Source organism: Schistocerca gregaria, chromosome 5, assembly GCF_023897955.1.
Source record: "Schistocerca gregaria isolate iqSchGreg1 chromosome 5, iqSchGreg1.2, whole genome shotgun sequence".
NCBI classification, from domain to species: domain Eukaryota; kingdom Metazoa; phylum Arthropoda; class Insecta; order Orthoptera; family Acrididae; genus Schistocerca; species Schistocerca gregaria.
In genome coordinates, this window is record NC_064924.1 from 108265334 (window position 1) to 108282901 (window position 17568).

At 38.9% G+C, this 17568-nt stretch overlaps 1 protein-coding gene across 1 annotated transcript in view; it reads left to right on the forward strand.

Annotated features, from left to right (window-relative positions):
* The window catches only part of LOC126272086 (hemicentin-1), a 1030571-nt gene that overhangs the window by 843863 nt on the left and 169140 nt on the right, over positions 1–17568 (forward strand). Inside the window, exons 10-11 of the mRNA XM_049974649.1 lie at positions 1410–1733; positions 6512–6778. Of these exons, the coding sequence (XP_049830606.1) occupies positions 1410–1733; positions 6512–6778 (591 nt within the window). The remainder of the gene's footprint in view (positions 1–1409; positions 1734–6511; positions 6779–17568) is intronic.

Consider the following 17568-nt stretch of genomic DNA (forward strand, 5'->3'; position numbering starts at 1 on the left):
ACATAGGAACAATTTCGCCCTTCGTTTTTTATTTCTTGTATGAACGACTACCTTTTGTTCTGATGGGCTGGTGGGATGTCGTACTGTCTAATTACTAGTGTGTGTGTGTGTGGTGAATGAATGAGTTAAAAGACGCAAGATGTGTTTTATATTATTTTCATCGCACAACAAGCCTTATTCCCATGCCTATGGAGTATTTATGTTAAGCAGAGAAGGCGAGTTTTAGATGGAACCGAAGATCTTCAAAACGGCGCTGCTCAACAATAGAGGTGCGTGATTGTGCTCTCTACTTTCCTTTCGTGGCCGCTAAAATTACTTCCGATTCGTTTTGCCGAGACATTCAGAACCTGCAATCTTCTTTTTCTTATAAAAATACTAGTCCGATGCAAAAGAAATACTCTTAGATTTAAATAATTGTCATTCTTTTACCCAGGCCAAGGGGAATGATAGAACGTACGTGCCTCTACTCTGAATGTACGTTAGCAATCTCCGAGTGTGTTACGACGAAATTATTTCACAATGAAAATTTCTCATCAGACCGCAACCACTCGCACGCGAATGTACGTACCCTCTGAATGTATCTAGTCAGTCACGCGCGTTGTTCAAAAGCTTTACTTTTAATATTCAGTGGATTAAATTTCCGAAATTAATTTTTGTTTATGCTGCAAATCGTACTTCACGCGAAGTATTTATTACGTAAGTTTCAGGCTCAATTTAATAAAAAAAAAGATTCCGAATAATAGAAATAAAGAATAACAATCAAACAAATCAAACCTAAATAAACAGAAAGAGGGAACGTTACACGTGCTCCCCAAGACGCTGATCAATTGCTTCGAACGTCTTCCTGTCGGGACATCTTCGCTCTGGAAATCTGCCTCGTTACAAACGAACCGTGCCACGGCTATTTCCCCGTGCTAATCCACACATCAAATGGGCATCTGCCAACTCTGCATTTGAAAACATTGCACTGACTGCAAAACCACGTTCGTGATGAACACTAACCTGTTGATGCTACGTACTCATGTGCTTGGTGCTAATACTGTAGAGCAATGAGTCGCATGTCAACACAAGCACCGAAGTCAACATTACCTTCCTTCAATTGGGCCAACTGGCGGTGAATCGAGGAAATACAGTACATACTGACGAAACTAAAATGAGCTCTAACATTGAAGTTAAGTGTTTCCGGACACATGTCCACATAACATCTTTTCTTTATTTGTGTGTGAGGAGTGTTCCCTGAAAGTTTGGCCGTACCTTTTTGTAACACCTGTGTAGGCTTTGCTGACAGCAGCGCCGTATTCTGCCTGTTTACATATATCTCTGTATTTCAATATGCATGCCTACACCAGTTTCTTTGGCGCTTCAGTGTAGAGCCCCAGCTTATGCGCGTGTTCGCTCACTGTCCACAGTCAAGCCCGTAGTGCGGCTGTCGATGGAGCCGGAGACGCCGGTGAGCGAGGTGTCGCGACTGAACATCACCCTGCTGTGCGAGGTGCTGGCGGGCAACCCGGCCACGCTGGCCGCCGTGCGCTGGTACTTGGACGGCGAGCTGCTCAAGCAGCTGCCCGACTGCAACGCCACGGACGACGCGGCGGCCACCTTCTGCGACGTGGACCCCAGCCGGCTCATGCTGGAGGACGTGGGCCGCGGCTTCCACGCCAACTACTCGTGCGAGGGCATGAACGACGCCGGCTGGGGGCCCACCTCGCCGGACCGCGAGCTCGTCGTCTTCTGTGAGTCTCATTCCTTCACATTTACTTGTAGACTTCCGTTAAAACAAGTTTCACACAAACGGCTTTCTGGCCAAAATCCACTACAGGGTATGGGTGTGCGTCACATGCTTGCGTGTAAATTTGTCGCCAACACATCGCGAGAGGATCAGTGAAGTCAGTGACTGTGCACAGTATGGTGTTCTGAAGTTTCGAGTGTTCTCGAAACTGCCCGTGCGCAGAAATATGGGACTATGGCTTCGCCTGCTGACATAGAAAGTTAACCTATTCTAGCCAAAGTCACTCCTGTTATAGTAAAGGAAATCTCTACTTTCTTGTTTGGTTCCTTTTCGTAAACATAATGCGAAGGTTGCCCCGGTGTTTTTCCTGCTAGTGTTCTTCCACAACAGGGACGGAATATCTGAACGCAGAAACTAAAATGTAGACTTTCGCGGCCGTAAATGTCATGTCCATTATAATTATCCGGGCTGTTATGCCGTGGTCGGTTGATTAATTCTGTGTCAATTCCCAACGTTTCGCCCCTTTTTGCGGGGAAATCTTCAAGGGGGTCTGTAGCTGGATGAAAGGTCCAACACACCCACTGGCTCGCTACTCACTACCGCTAAATTCCGTGACCGCGCGCTCCCGCGCCGAGGCGTGGCGTCACGTGTTTTGAAAACGTCAGTGCAATTGGGCGCTGTCTGCTGCCGTCGATCGCCGCTGCCATCACCCAGTGGTGGACGCGTGGTACACGTCTTCTTCAACACCGGCATCCATATACCGTTTAATTTCATGCCCTCCTCCTTTAGATTTAAATTATTAGGGTGTTTGGCGATTTCGATTGCCTCCCTGTAGAGTCTTTCGTAATATCCGCTTGTGGCCGCTAGTACTTGCGTCTCCTCGAAACGAATATGGTGGTTACCTGGCTGGAAAGCATGCTCCGCAACAGCTGATCGTTAAGTTTCTCTTCTTCTACAATTGACCTTGCGCTCTTCCAAACGTTTTGAAACAGTTCTTTTAGTGGTACCCATATAAACATCTCCACAGCTGCATGGGATCCTATACACTCCAGCTTTTTCCAATGGTTTGCGAGCGTCCTTGGCAGGCTTATGGTATTCCTGTGTCTTCCTGGTGGGCTTGTAAATTACGGTAGTATTCCGCTTCGTCAAGATCCTCCCTTTTCTTTCCGTTACATTTTTAAGAAACGGCAGGAAAACCTTAGATTTTTCAGTAGCCTGTACGTCACTATGATTTCTGCGTGGCTGTCTCAACGCACGTTTTATTTCGGCGGACGAATATCGGTTCTCCATTAGTGCATTGTAGAGATGTTCCAACTCAGGTTCACAAATATTTCTAGCTCTGTCCGCTAACCTCTTGATAACACCCCGCTTAATTCTGTAGCTATTCCTGCCATTACCCAAACGCAATCTACGGTTAACTTATCTAAGCCTGCCAGAATCAGCTGTTCATTTATTTTCAGGTTAGGCGTTATTACGTGTTCGTACTATGCGTTTACCGCGCTATTCCGAGAATAGAAATTAAGCGGCTGCTAACTGAGGACTGTAAAACTAGCCATTAGTAGTGTAGGGTTCCGTCAAACATTTTATGTCAAAATTTCATTTTCTAGGATTCATCGAAAAGATGATATGTAATCTTTCTTACCTGTTATTTTTGTTAATTGTTTATTTCCACTCTGATAGTCTGGCTCTATGGATTTCGCTAGTAATTATAACAATGCTGATCATTCGCATACCCAATCAACAACATACACAAACAGCGATTGGTATTCACCCGTTCGGGTTCATGAATGGATTCATTCGACTTAGCTCGTCTAGCTCCGTCTCCTTTTATTCTGCAGAAAGATTTTTATTTCTAGATGCGACGGGGATTCCCCTGACTGAGATATCATGTACACCGTGCACTAAAAAATCAGCATATGATTCATTCAGAAATCAACATCTAATGGGTTCAAAAAGTAACTGAGATGCGTTTCAAAACCGTATGAATAAACAATGGACAAACATGCACTGGATACAAGGCACTTTGTGAAACAAGATTCTCTTCTTTAAGAAAATGAATTTGGCACTGTCCTGAAATTGCTGCTCAGGGCGGATACCCCGGTATGCCGCCTCCTCATAGATCTGGGCTTGGCACCTAGCAAGCTGTTTACCAATACATTTTCATCACTAACTGTTGAAAATAGTTTTTTCCGTTATAACAAAAAGATGCAATCATAACATGTTTAATTGTGGTCTCGTGTCTGTCATTTATTGCACCAAGAAGGGAACAGTACCATCACTACCAGCATGTTTCGATCCTTCTGGCCAATGGCGCCAGCCAACCTGCCTGTCCCATGCTGTAGAGATCCTATAATGGAGCCTTACCATGCTGAGCTTCGTCACAGTATATGCCCAGTCTACATATGAAGCGGGAAGCTTCGCAAACATGAAGGATCAACCGGTTTGTACAAGCATGCTTGATCTTCTGTAGGACAACTTTGTGAAACATTTGTATTGTTCAAGCTGCTTAAGGCTTGATCGATTTTCGGTCATGCAAAATTGTGCAAGGGTACCGAAGTGCACGTGCTTTAGTGCATGTACCAACAATATAATCATAAGCTTGTATTTAATTGGTATATAATGTTGTAGCGGTTTTGTTTTCCATGTAAATATTCCAGTTTCAACAGATTTATTTATCGATTGTCGATTTTTATTTGTTAATTCATGTTGTTACCTGAGTTTATGTATAGTAATTTTGTGATTTGGAGAATGTGAGTGGAGCTGTGGACGCTAGAAAATGGATTGCCAAGTGGAGAAATCGTAACATTTCTGACATATCCATCTGTTTGAGTTCAGTAAAGGGGTGACAGCAGGCAGGAACATTTGTGCTATGTATGGGGTTAATAACATAGAACAGAGCATGTCAAGCAAATGGTTTTCTCTTTTTAACATGAGTGACTCTCCACAGTCAGAAAGTCCTTTGCAGTTTGATGAAAATCATTTAAATGCGTCAATCCACATCAATTCACGTTAGTGTATGGTACTTGACAACTAGCAAATGTGATGGAACTGTGATCATTCCAACATCGTGCGACATTTGCATCCAATGAGGAAAGTTCAAAAACTGGGCGTAAGGGTTCCGCATGTTCTAAGCTAAAATCACAAAAATCAGCGGATGGTCCTGTCCTACATAGGAGTTGGGTCGGGAAGTCATTCTACATCCACCTTATTCACCTGATCTAGCACCTTCAGATTTGTACCTTTTCTATTCCCGGTTGAACAGCCTTCAAGAACTTCCTTTCCTTCGCCCAAAAACCATGTGATTTCTCCAGTTGTGGCATGCAAAAGTTACCCATCATTGACTGACTGTTGTAAATAATGAAGCAGAATATATTATGGTTGATGACTAAAGTCTCTGTCATGCTACGAACTTATGCACCCATTACCTATCCAGTTGTGTTATATTTTCAAAAATTGATTAGTATCATTGATATAATATCTTATGCTGGTAAGTTATTACATGCAAAGTTACAGATGTATCACATACTTCCTTTGGAGGTATAAAGAGCTCACTTTTTCTTCAAGCAGCTGTTCTTTCACCTGACTTTGCTTTGAATTATCTGTATGAAAACTGCACATGAAATCTCATTTTCTTATTTCACGTAAAAGAGTGCTAAAAGATACAAAAGATGGCTTAGTTCGTTTGTTTCAAGAAAATATTGCCAGAGATATTATGTCTCAAAGTTTCTGAAAACTCAGGGATACATGGTAGAAAGCAGCACTACAGGTTCAAACAAATGGCTGTGTGAGTACTTCACATGAAATTTCATCAAAATCCTTGAGATCTTGCTGGAATCAGTAGACCATTTGGTGTGTAATGACTCATAATCAAAAGGGTTGAGGATCTATGTACTGTCTACAGAGAGATGCAGTTCTGTTTTGAATTGTGTTGGTACTGTAGTCAGCTACATGGAAACCTTTATACATAATTGTTGAAGTAAAAACTAGAAAATACAAAAAATTAATGTTTGATAATTTTTAGTACCATATACTGGTTTAACAATTTTCTGTTCTAGATAGTAATGCAATATATAACAATTGTTAATCTTTACAATTATTTTGATTAAATGTTCAGTACCATAAATAATAAATAATTTATAAGAATGAGCTGTAATTATATTATAAATTGCACAAAAACTTTATGGAATAAAACATACAAGTGGACAGTTGGTAGAGCATGGATAGATAGGTATGTAAATAGATAGATAGACTGTTCACAGATTGAGTGGGAAAATAAGAATATATCAACAAAAAATGTTGTATCTGCTTTTATTTTTAGAACTGTTTTATATTTATACTCATTTGTCTTGTAGAACACAAGCATTTCAGATATGACCACAGAGTAACCACTAGCAATATTCAGAATATCATTCAAAAATGAAAATGTATTTCACAGAGCTAACCACAGAATTATACTGAACACTTTTACATTAACTTATAGGGTCTTTGTGGGCTGTTTTGGAGCAGTACAGATTGCATACACTACACCTGTGAAGCCATTGGTGTTAAAACACAAAGTAGACTTAATGTATACATTTCATGTGACTGAATAAATCAACTTGTGAAACAGAGAAAATACAAATTATTGCTTGTAAAAAGTATAGTATTTAGGATTTTAGAAATGCTTGACTTTGATAATTTTGGTTACGTTATCAGTGACCATTCTGAACATGTTGCCTACAGAAATGAAATATTAATGCTTTTTGAAGAAAAAATATTAAGAATCTCATGTTGTCATAACAGATCCTCCTGGACCTGCAACATTGGTGTATGAGCCTAGTCGAGTTGTGAAGAAAGGCACAGTGACGTTAACGTGCAGTGTGGAGGATCCAGGAAGACCAGAAACAACAAAATTCCGCTGGATCAGAGGATCTCATAACATATCAGCAGTAACATCAGCTAACTGGACAATTGACCCTGTATCATTAGAAACAGAATCAAATTTCACATGCCTTGCCTACAATGAAGGAGGAGAAGGAGAGCCAGCAACTGTTTTTATTGAAGTACTAGGTGAGTACTAGTAATTGCAAGGATAAACCAATATCTCAATTAAACATTTCACCTGTTTGTTCAATTATTTCTAAAAATGATAACTGTAGTTTGAGTGTAATAAATGCTTGATATAATGTTATTGTCATCTGGTTGTCTTTCTGTGTGGTGTGAGATTTAGATTTTCTATATGAATTGCCATTTGTGCAATGACAGGCAATATATGTTTTCTCTCTTCAGACAATATATGTTAGACCATTATATGTTTAAGAAAGAATGAACACTGAGTTGTGCCTAACAGAACCATTCTTCAGCTTTATATGTCTGAAGAAAGGAACAAGATAGAAAAAGAGTACACAATTTTATCTAGTATATTGTTTTTTTTGTACTTTTATTAAGATTACACACATTCTTTTTCAATTCTGCTTCCTCAGAAACTGCCCAAAGATTTCTCAGAAGGAACTTGCATAAAGTTCCTCGTACCAGTTTCTTAAAGATAAACCTACTAGCATCATCACATCATGTATAAGTATTGTAAAAAACATGAATCTGTCACACTTTTTATTTGCCATCAGCACTGGAATTATATCTGAATTACTACTTGCTCCACAATAAAGTAGCACACCAAATATTTCATTAACCAGCAAGGGAGTCCAAAATCAACTCAGAGATTACCATGTGCTTCCATGAAAAATTTTTGCATGTTGTTTACATCTTTTCATATTGACTACAAACCTAATTGGTATATGTTACTACAAGATGACTGATTTCTACCTGAAGATGACTGCATTAAGTGGTTGAAATTGAGTCACATTTTAATAACTGTAGCAGCCTACACAGACTGAAAACTTTTATGCATTATATAGATTTTTTTATTAATTTAACCATGCTAAATTTCAGGGAAGGAGTAACAGGCTAGTTTTCTTCCCCCCCCCCCCCCCCCCCCCTGTTTCTCTCTCTCCTGTATATAGATGCATTAAAAAGTAATAAACTAAACTAGAACACCACTTGCAGTTTCTTCACTAGGAAACTTAAACTGTCAATCAGCTTACATTTGAGGGCACCAGTGGAATAGGGGCACAAGCAACCTGTGCAGTGATTTTGGTACAGGAAGACAGCTGATGCCATCTAATATCGTTGGTGGGAACTTCTAGCACAGTGGCATGTGCCCATTCCTTTAAAGAGAGTGTATTATATTTGTCATTATTCAGGACTGACACATTCCAAGTGGAAAAGAGGCCCATACAAGTAATATCTCTGTGTATCATGGGTCGATTCATCTCATTGGTTGACTTTTTTGGTTGCAGAAAGCCAACCAGAAAGTGTTTCTCAAATGTTGTTCATATGTTTCCAAGATGGTGGCAATAGGTGTTGCTATTAATGTTACGAAGAAAGTGCAACACTATATGGAAAAAAAAAAAAAAAAAAACCTAAAGAAAATGAGTGGAAAGAGAATGAAAGGAAAAGAATAAGAAAGAATGGAAAAGAATTTAAATCCCGAAAAAATAAGATTGTGCCTGAGAATGTGTTTTGTAGGCCTAGTGATCCATGCTGCAAAACTAGTTTCTGCAAATACTCAACATTGAATGAAGAACAGAAGGATGCAATATTTCTTGAACACATGTATCTGTACATACACCTAGACATGGTAGAAGAGGTAAGCATTCTATCAGACCTCATGCCATTGATAATGAGAGAAAAAATGTTAGAAATCACATCGAAATGTTTCCAAGGTACACATCACATTGTAGTAGAATGCAGAATCCAAACAACTCCTATGTAGCCTCTGTTCACTCGATTGCTGGAATGTATCATTTGTACTGTGAAGATCTTCAAAATACAGATGAAGTCCGAGTGAAAGAACATGTGTATGAAACCATTTTCAACAAAGAATGTAATATTGGTTTTGAATTGCCATTGATTGATACATGTCATATTTGTTATTCTGCTATGGCATGCCATAAACCAAATCCACAGACATCAAACTACACCTTGAGAAAGCTGAAGTTGCATATAGTGCTCTGAAAAGTGACTCAAATGACTCGAAACAGAATGGTAGTGATGCACAAGAATGTCATTGAAGGCTCATCATTTATTCTGATTCGTGTGTTGGATAAAATAAAAACTATATTATCCTAGGTCTGTATTTGTACCTCCTAGATAAATTTTTTTTTTGTTGATGTTTTTGATCACAAATTTCCCTTTCCTGGACGCACATTCCTCTCATGTGACAGGGTTGTTGGAGTTATTGAGAAGCTGAAAAGAAAGACAGAGACTGTGTAAACTCCATCAAAATGGGTTGAACTTATAAGAAAGAGGAAACAAAAGAACCCATTCATTGTGGTTGAAATGAAGAAAGACGACTATGTGTTTTTGTCATCTATAATGAACAGTATCGTCAAACATAATGTTTCTGTTGACAAAAAGCCCACAGACATCAGAACCACAACGGTGTTTAGATTAGTGAGCGCCGAACATTCTGTATATATCAAATATTCACGCAATCAAACTGAGAAACCTGTGTGAGTTAGTTTACATAAGTGTTGTGGATGATTTGCGAAGCTTGCAGTCTGCCAGTTAGTTCCTAATTATCCAAATGGATGTCAAATTAAGGCAGCAAAGTTCACGGATCTTCAAATCTTACTGTAATTTGTGCCTGCAGTATATTCAAGTTTCTATCACCAATTGGGATTTTCTGTGATCTCTCTAAGGCTTTTGATTGTGTGGATCATGAAATCCTCTTAGATAAGCTGAAGTACTATGGAATGAATGGTTCAGTACACAGATGGTTCACTTCATATTTAACTGGTAGAATGCAGAAGGTTGAAACAGTAAACCCATATAGTACACAAAGGGCAGCAGATTATTCAGACTGGGGATGTATCAAGAATGGGGTACCACAGGGTTCTGTCTTGGGGCCTTTATTGTTTTTAATATATGTTAATGACTTGCCTAATTATATTCATGAAGATGCAAACTTGGTTCTCTTTGCAGATGACACAAGTATTGTAATCAAGCCTAAAAAGCAAGAATCAGCTGACGAAAATGCAAATAATGTTTTTCAAAGAGTTATTAGGTGGTTTTCCGCAAATGGACTTTCATTGAACTTTGAAAAAAACACTGTACATACAGTTCAGTACAGGGAAAGGCATAACACCGGAAATAAATATAGAGTTTTGGGGGAAAATCTTTAGCTAAAGCAGATTGTTCAAAATTTCTGGGTGTCTGTATTGATTAGAATTTAAACTGGAAGACACACATTGACAATCTACTGAAACGATTGAGCTCAGCTACCTACGCTATTAGTGTCATTGCAAATTTTGGAGACAAGCACATCAGTAAGTTAGCTTACCATCCATATTTTCATTCGTTGCTTTCTTACGGAATTATCTTTTGGGGCAATTCATCACTAAGAAAGAAGGTATTTATTGCACAAAAACGTGTTATCAGAATAATGTCTGGGGCTCATCCAAGATCATCTTGTAGACAATTATTTAAAGAATTAGGGATATTGCCAGTAGCTTCACAATATATATACAGCCTACTGAAATTTGTTGTTAGTAACCCAGATCACTTCAGAATTAATAGCACAGTCCACAGCTACAATACTAGGAGACAGGGTGACCTTCACTACCATTCATTGAATTTGACATTGGCACAAAAGGGGGTATATTATACTGCCACAAAGATTTTTGGTCAGTTGCCAAACAATATCAAAAGTCTGACAGACAACCAATCGGCATTCAAAAGTAAGTTAAGGGAATTCCTGAATGACAACTCCTCCTACTCCATAGATGAATTTTTAAACATAGGCCAAAGAAATACAGTAAGCATTAACAATTGTACCGTATATAAGGCCAACAATGATTATTTGGGATAAATGAATCTTGTGTACTTTGACACGTTCCACATCATTACGAAAGAATCGTGTTCATGATGCATGGAACAAGTAATATAACTAACTAACTAACTAACTAACTAACTATCAGTCATTGATAAGTGATGGTAGTGACAATACAATGCAACAAGAAAACACTGATGAGGAGTTTGCCTGTTAATTGTATTGCAAAACACCATCTAGTTACTGTAACAACTGTTGGTATCACAGCAGGAGTTCACATTAGTACACAAAATCATATTTCCTTACTTCCCATTTCCTGACACAACATACCCTAGTAGCATGTGGCCATTTTCCACTGGGCCCCTCATTTGTATACATTGGAAAATTGCAATTGTAAAAATCATACTGAGTAGTTTGACAGTAGTGCTGCTTAACATTTCTCAATCAGTTAACTTCGACCCCCTCCTTTCCCCATCCCATCAGTTTCATATTTACCAATTATTAACTATGTTTTTATTTTTACAAAGCTGTCTTACATCAGGGGAACATCCATGGAAACAAGATAACTTCTTCCTTTGTCACATTTTATGTGAGTTATTCATGGAGTGCTTTCCTTTCATTGACTGATAATCAAACCCATTGTCACATTAAACAGTACACTGATGATATTTCTGCTGTTGTAAACCTGGACTGCAGTAATGTATGAAAGTCAAAGCCTGCATATTGAGACTGGATTAATTTGGAATTACTTTGAACCTCTGATGAAGTTAGTTCTGTTCAACCATCCTGATTTAAATTTTTCATGATTTTCCTGATCAGTTCAGGCACAGCTGGTTTCTTCAGCAGGGTCATGACCAATCACTTGTTGTACCTGATAAAAATAATCTTATGTACTTTATGTGCCTGTATACTTGAGCTATTGATTTTCATTGTACCATCATAAAAAAATCCTATATCATTATTGGGTGATCCCCGCTGTACCCCACAAAAATAGTCTTACACATTTTATATGCCTATATACTTGAGCCATTTATTTTCATTGTACCATCACAAAAAATTCCTATACCATTATTGGATGATGAATTAGTAACTAAATGAAAATAATAAAACTATACAGCATTGTTCCTCCCCCCATGAACCATGGACCTTGCCGTTGGTGGGGAGGCTTGCGTGCCTCAGCGATACAGATAGCCATACCATAGGTGCAACCACAACGGAGGGGTATCTGTTGAGAGGCCAGACAAATGTGTGGTTCCTGAAAAGGGGCAGCAGCCTTTTCAGTAGTTGCAGGGGCAACAGTCTGGATGATTGACTGATCTGGACTTGTAACACTAACCAAAACAGCCTTGCTGTGCTTGTACTGCGAACGGCTGAAAGCAAGGGGAAACTACGGGCGTAATTTTTCCTGAGGGCATGCAGCTTTACTTTATCATTAAATGATGATGGCATCCTCTTGGGTAAAATATTCTGGAGGTAAAATAGTCCCCCATTCGGATCTCCGGGCGGGGACTACTCAAGAGGATGTCATTATTAGGAGAAAGAAAACTGGTGTTCTATGGATCGGAGCGTTTCTGTCAGATCCCTTAATCAGGCAGGTAGGTTAGAAAATTTAAAAAGGGAAATGGATAGGTTAAAGCTAGATATAGTGGGAATTAGTGAAGTTCGGTGGCAGGAGGAACAAGACTTCTGGTCAGGTGACTACAGGGTTATAAACACAAAATCAAATAGGGGTAATGCAGGAGTAGGTTTAGTAATGAATAAAAAATAGGAGTGCGGGTAAGCTACCACAAACAGCATAGTGAATGCATTATTGTGGCCAAGATGGATACGAAGCCCACACCTACTACAGTAGTACAAGTGTATATGCCAACTAGCTCTGCAGATGACGAAGAAATTGAAGAAATGTATGATCAAATAAAAGAAATTATTCAGATAGTGAAGGGAGATGAAAATTTAATAGTCATGGGTGACTGGAATTCGGTAGTAGGAAAAGGGAGAGAAGGAAATATAGTAGGTGAATATGGACTGGGGCAAAGAAATGAAAGAGGAAGCTGCCTGGTAGAATTTTGCACAGAGCACAACTTAATTATAGGTAACACTTGGTTCAAGAATCATAAAAGAAGGCTGTATAAATGGAAGAAGCCTGGAGATACTAAAAGGTATCAGATAGATTATATAATGGTAAGACAGAGATTTAGGAACCAGGTTTTAAATTGTAAGACATTTCCAGGGGCAGATGTGGACTCTGACCACAATCTATTGGTTATGACCTGTAGATTAAAACTGAAGAAACTCCAAAAAGGTGGGAATTTAAGGAGATGGGACATGGATAAACTAAAATAACCAAAGGTTGTACAGAGTTTCAGGGAGACCAAAAGGGAAAAAATTGACAGGAATGGGGGAAAGAAATACAGTAGAAGAAGAATGGGTAGCTTTGAGGGATGAAGTAGTAAAGGCAGAAATCCTTGGGTAACAGAAGAAATATTGAATTTAATTGATGAAAGGAGAAAATATAAAAATGCAGTAAAGGAAGCAGGCAAAAAGGATTACAGACGTCTCAAAAATGAGATCGACAGGAAGTGCAAAATGGCTAAGCAGGGATGGCTAGAGGACAAATGTAAGGATGTGGAGGCTTATCTCACTAGGGGTAATAAAGATACTGCATACAGGAAAATTAAAGAGACCTTTGGAGATAAGAGAACCACTTGTATGAATATCAAGAGCTCAGAAGTTCTAAGCAAAGAAGGGAAAGCAGAAAGGTGGAAGGAGTATATAGAGGGTCTATACAAGGGCGATGTACTTGAGGACAATATTATGGAAATGGAAGAGGATGTAGATGAAGATGAAATGGGAGATACGATACTGCGTGTAGAGTTTGACAGAGCACTGAAAGACCTGAGTCGAAACAAGGTCCCCGGAGTAGACAACATTCCATTAGAACTACTGACGGCCTTGGGAGAACCAGTCCTGACAAAACTCTACCATCTGGTGAACAAGATGTATGAGACAGGTGAAATACCCTCAGACTTCAAGAAGAATATAATAATTCCAATCCCAAAGAAAGCAGGTGTTGACAGATGTGAAAATCACCGAACTATCAGTTTAATAAGTCACAGCTGCAAAATACTAATGCGAATTCTTTATAGACAAATGGAAAAACTAGTAGAAGTCGACCTCGGGGAAGATCAGTTTGGATTCCGTAGAAATGTTGGAACATGTGAGGCAATACTGACCCTACGACTTATCTTAGAAGCTAGATTAAGGAAGGGCAAACCTACGTTTCTAGCATTTGTAGACGTAGAGAAAGCTTTTGACAATGTTGACTGGAATACTCTCTTTCAAATTCTGAAGGAGGCAGGGTTAAAATACAGGGAGCGAAAGGCTATTTACAATTTGTACAGAAACTAGATGGCAATTATAAGAGTCGAGGGACATGAAAGGGAAGCAGTGGTTGGGAAGCGAGTGAGACAGGGTTGTAGTCTCTCCCCAATGTTATTCAATCTGTAAATTGAGCAAGCAGTAAAGGAAACAAGGATGGAGAAGAAATAAAAACTTTGAGGTTCACCGATGACATCGTAATTGTGTCAGAGACAGCAAAGGATTTGGAAGAGCAGTTGAATGGAATGGATAGTGTCTTGAAAAGAGGATATAAGATGAACATCAACAAAAGCAAAACGAGGATAATGGAATGTAGTCGAATTAAGTCGGGTGATGCTGAGGGAATTAGATTAGGAAGTGAGACACTTAAAGTAGTAAAGGAGTTTTGCTATTTGGGGAGCAAAATAACTGATGATGGTCGAAGTAGAGAGGATATAAAATGTAGACTGGCAATGCAAGGAATGTGTTTCTGAAGGATAGAAATTTGTTAACTTCGAGTATAGATTTAAGTGTCAGGAAGTCATTTCTGATAGTATTTGTATGGAGTCTAGCCATGTATGGAAGTGAAACATGGACAATAAATAGTTTGATCAAGAAGAGAACAGAAGCTTTCGAAATGTGGTGCTACAGAAGAATGCTGAAGATTAGATGGGTAGATCACGTAAGTAATGAGGAAGTATTGAATAGGATTGGGGAGAAGAGAAGTTTGTGGCACAACTTGACTAGAAAAAGGGATCGGTTGGTAGGACATGTTCTGAGGCATCAAAGAATCACCAATTTAGTATTGGAGGGCAGCGTAGAGGGAAAAAATCGTAGAGGGAGACCAAGAGATGACTACAGTAAGCAGATTCAGAAGGATGTGGGTTGCAGTGGTTATTGGGAGATGAAGAAGCTTGCACAGGATAGAGTAGCATGGAGAGCTGCATCAAACCAGTCTCAGGACTGAAGACCACAACACAACAACAACACCATTTTTAACATTTCATTAGATCAGTTAAATTTTAACAATTTAATTTTCTTGTCTGTGATACTTAGGACACTTCTGGATTAGGTATATGTCCATATCAAAGGTTATGTTCATCAGGCTAAAAAAAGCTTTCCATACACTTTAACAGTATTATGAAAGGCATAGTTGCTACTCACCATATAGTGGAGGTGCTGAGTCGCAGATAGGCACAACAAAAAGACTGTTAGAAAGTGAGTATTTGGCCAAAAAGGCCTTCGCCAGAAATAGACAATGCACACACACTCAAACACAATTTGAGTTACATTTGCATGAGTGCATCTGTGAATGTTGTCTATTTCCTATGAAGGCCTTGTTGGCCAAAAGCTCACTTTCTGACAGTCTTTATGTTGTGCCTATCTGCGATTCAGCATCTCCAGTATGTGGTGAGTAGCAACTATCCTTTTCATGATATTGATATGTTCTATACTGCATTTTACATTGTGTGATTTTCCAATACATTATACATTTAACTGTAATATTGATAGAGATTAGTAAATGTACTGACCATTTCTTTATACAGTACCAACAAAAACTGATACATTTTATGGAGATGATGATGAGCTGCACAATATTATGAGCTAACATTCAGATTTTAGTCCATTATTTCCACCACACAAGTTGTTCACACATACTTTGTGGTTCAGTTAAACTCATGGTACTTCAAGTGCTGCAGTGTGGGCTGTATACACTGCAGGATGCTGAAATATTGTAGGTATGATCATTAATTGATGTACTAATGGAGTATGCTGAAAAGATAGTAATTCCACTTTCTGGCATCAGCTGAAAATATGGCAGTGTAATCAGTCAGAATTTGAAATGGTCTCTGTTTCGATGTCTATATGCTGTTTGCTGCTTGGCATCAATTGTTGATTTCTTTTGTAAAGTAACTGTTGTAAAGGATTAAAAAGGCTGTAGTTCTACATGTGAAACTCAGTGGCTGTTAAGAAGAAAGACCATGCACTGCTGATAAAGTTATTTTATCAGAATGGTAGCAATAGCAGCACTGCCTTGCAGGAATATCGCTCACACAAACAGTTGTAAGAGACCCCTTGCCTGTAAATGGGCTAAAGAATGTAATCAAGAAAGTTAAAGAAAAAGGTGAATTAGATGGTACCACAGGGAGGAGAAGGGTGCCCATTCCCATGACAGTCATTGATGATGTTGATATAGCTATAACCGATCATTCATAACATGCCTCATATTCTGCAGACAGTGGTCAGTGGGGATCCTGGTCAACAGTTCAAAAGATTTTATGATGCATTTTACATTGGTATCCCTACAATATTCAGAATGTGCACCAAATGAAACTCAGAGATAGGCTACAACACCATGACTTTGACTTGAACAGAAATAGATGATGTGTGGTCGGGGAATGTTCTTTGGTTGGATGAGGCACATTTTACTCTGCATGGTGCTGAGAATGCACAGAACAGTTGCATATGGGCTTCTTTTCCCCCACATGTTGTGCATGAACATACACTGCACTCATCTTAATGTGATTGTGTGATGTAGTTTCACAAGCTCCTTCATTCTCTGTCCTTTTTCCTTTTAGGAGATGACACCTCACAGACCTGTTATGTGCACAGTGACATCTCCATGTTATAAAGAATTCCCTGTGCAACAAATGATTCTGGCTTTACAAGAATGCAATGTTGTCCACACCACTATGTAAAATGGGTTGACACCACATGTCACTTGCCAGGTGAAAGATTTGCTTAGAGAAACCTTTGGTAATGGCCACATCATCTCTAGGTAGTTTTAAGATGTGTGGCCTTTGAGATCCCACAACCTAAATCCATGTGGCTCCTGATTGTGGAAGACTGTATGTTGTAACTTGTGATCATACTCTAATAAACATGCCAGAACCACTGTTATCATATTTTTGATCATTCCTCTCCTTTTCCTGCACCCACACCACATTCTGACTGCTCGCATTGTCGTGTTTTCACCCAGTGGCAGAAAGTGGAACTATTATTTTTTCCAGCATACTCCAGGAACACACCAATTAATGAACATACCTACAATGTTATAGTGTCCTGCAATGTATACAGCCAACACTGCAGCACTCAGATCAACGTCAGTGTAATTGTAGCCACTGAGAGGTTCTAACTGGCTCAAAATGCCTGGTGCACGCATCCCACATTGTGAATTTATTTACTTACAAATATTCATTGTAACATGCGAGGCAATTTTTTATGGCTCTACAATGTATGCTTGCTAGTTTCATATCCATACTTTGTTCATGAGCTGTGTATGCTCACAGCAACCTACAAACTCACCTGATCAATGTATTTCCCATGACTTTTGTTATTCAACCTCACATTGTATTTGCATTCATATCTATTGATATATATCTTACTTTTTGAGCGTGAACCAGTTATGGTATATTACTTATACACAGCATTCATGAAACAACAAACGTTTACATACTCATACAATTTATGTAATATATGTACAGTAAGCAAAAACTTAATAATCGACATTTTCAATGACAATATAGAATAAATCTGTTTCAAAGCAAAATAATGAAAATCATATGTGTTATGTATTTGAAGTATCATATTTCTAAAAACAAAGATGATATGA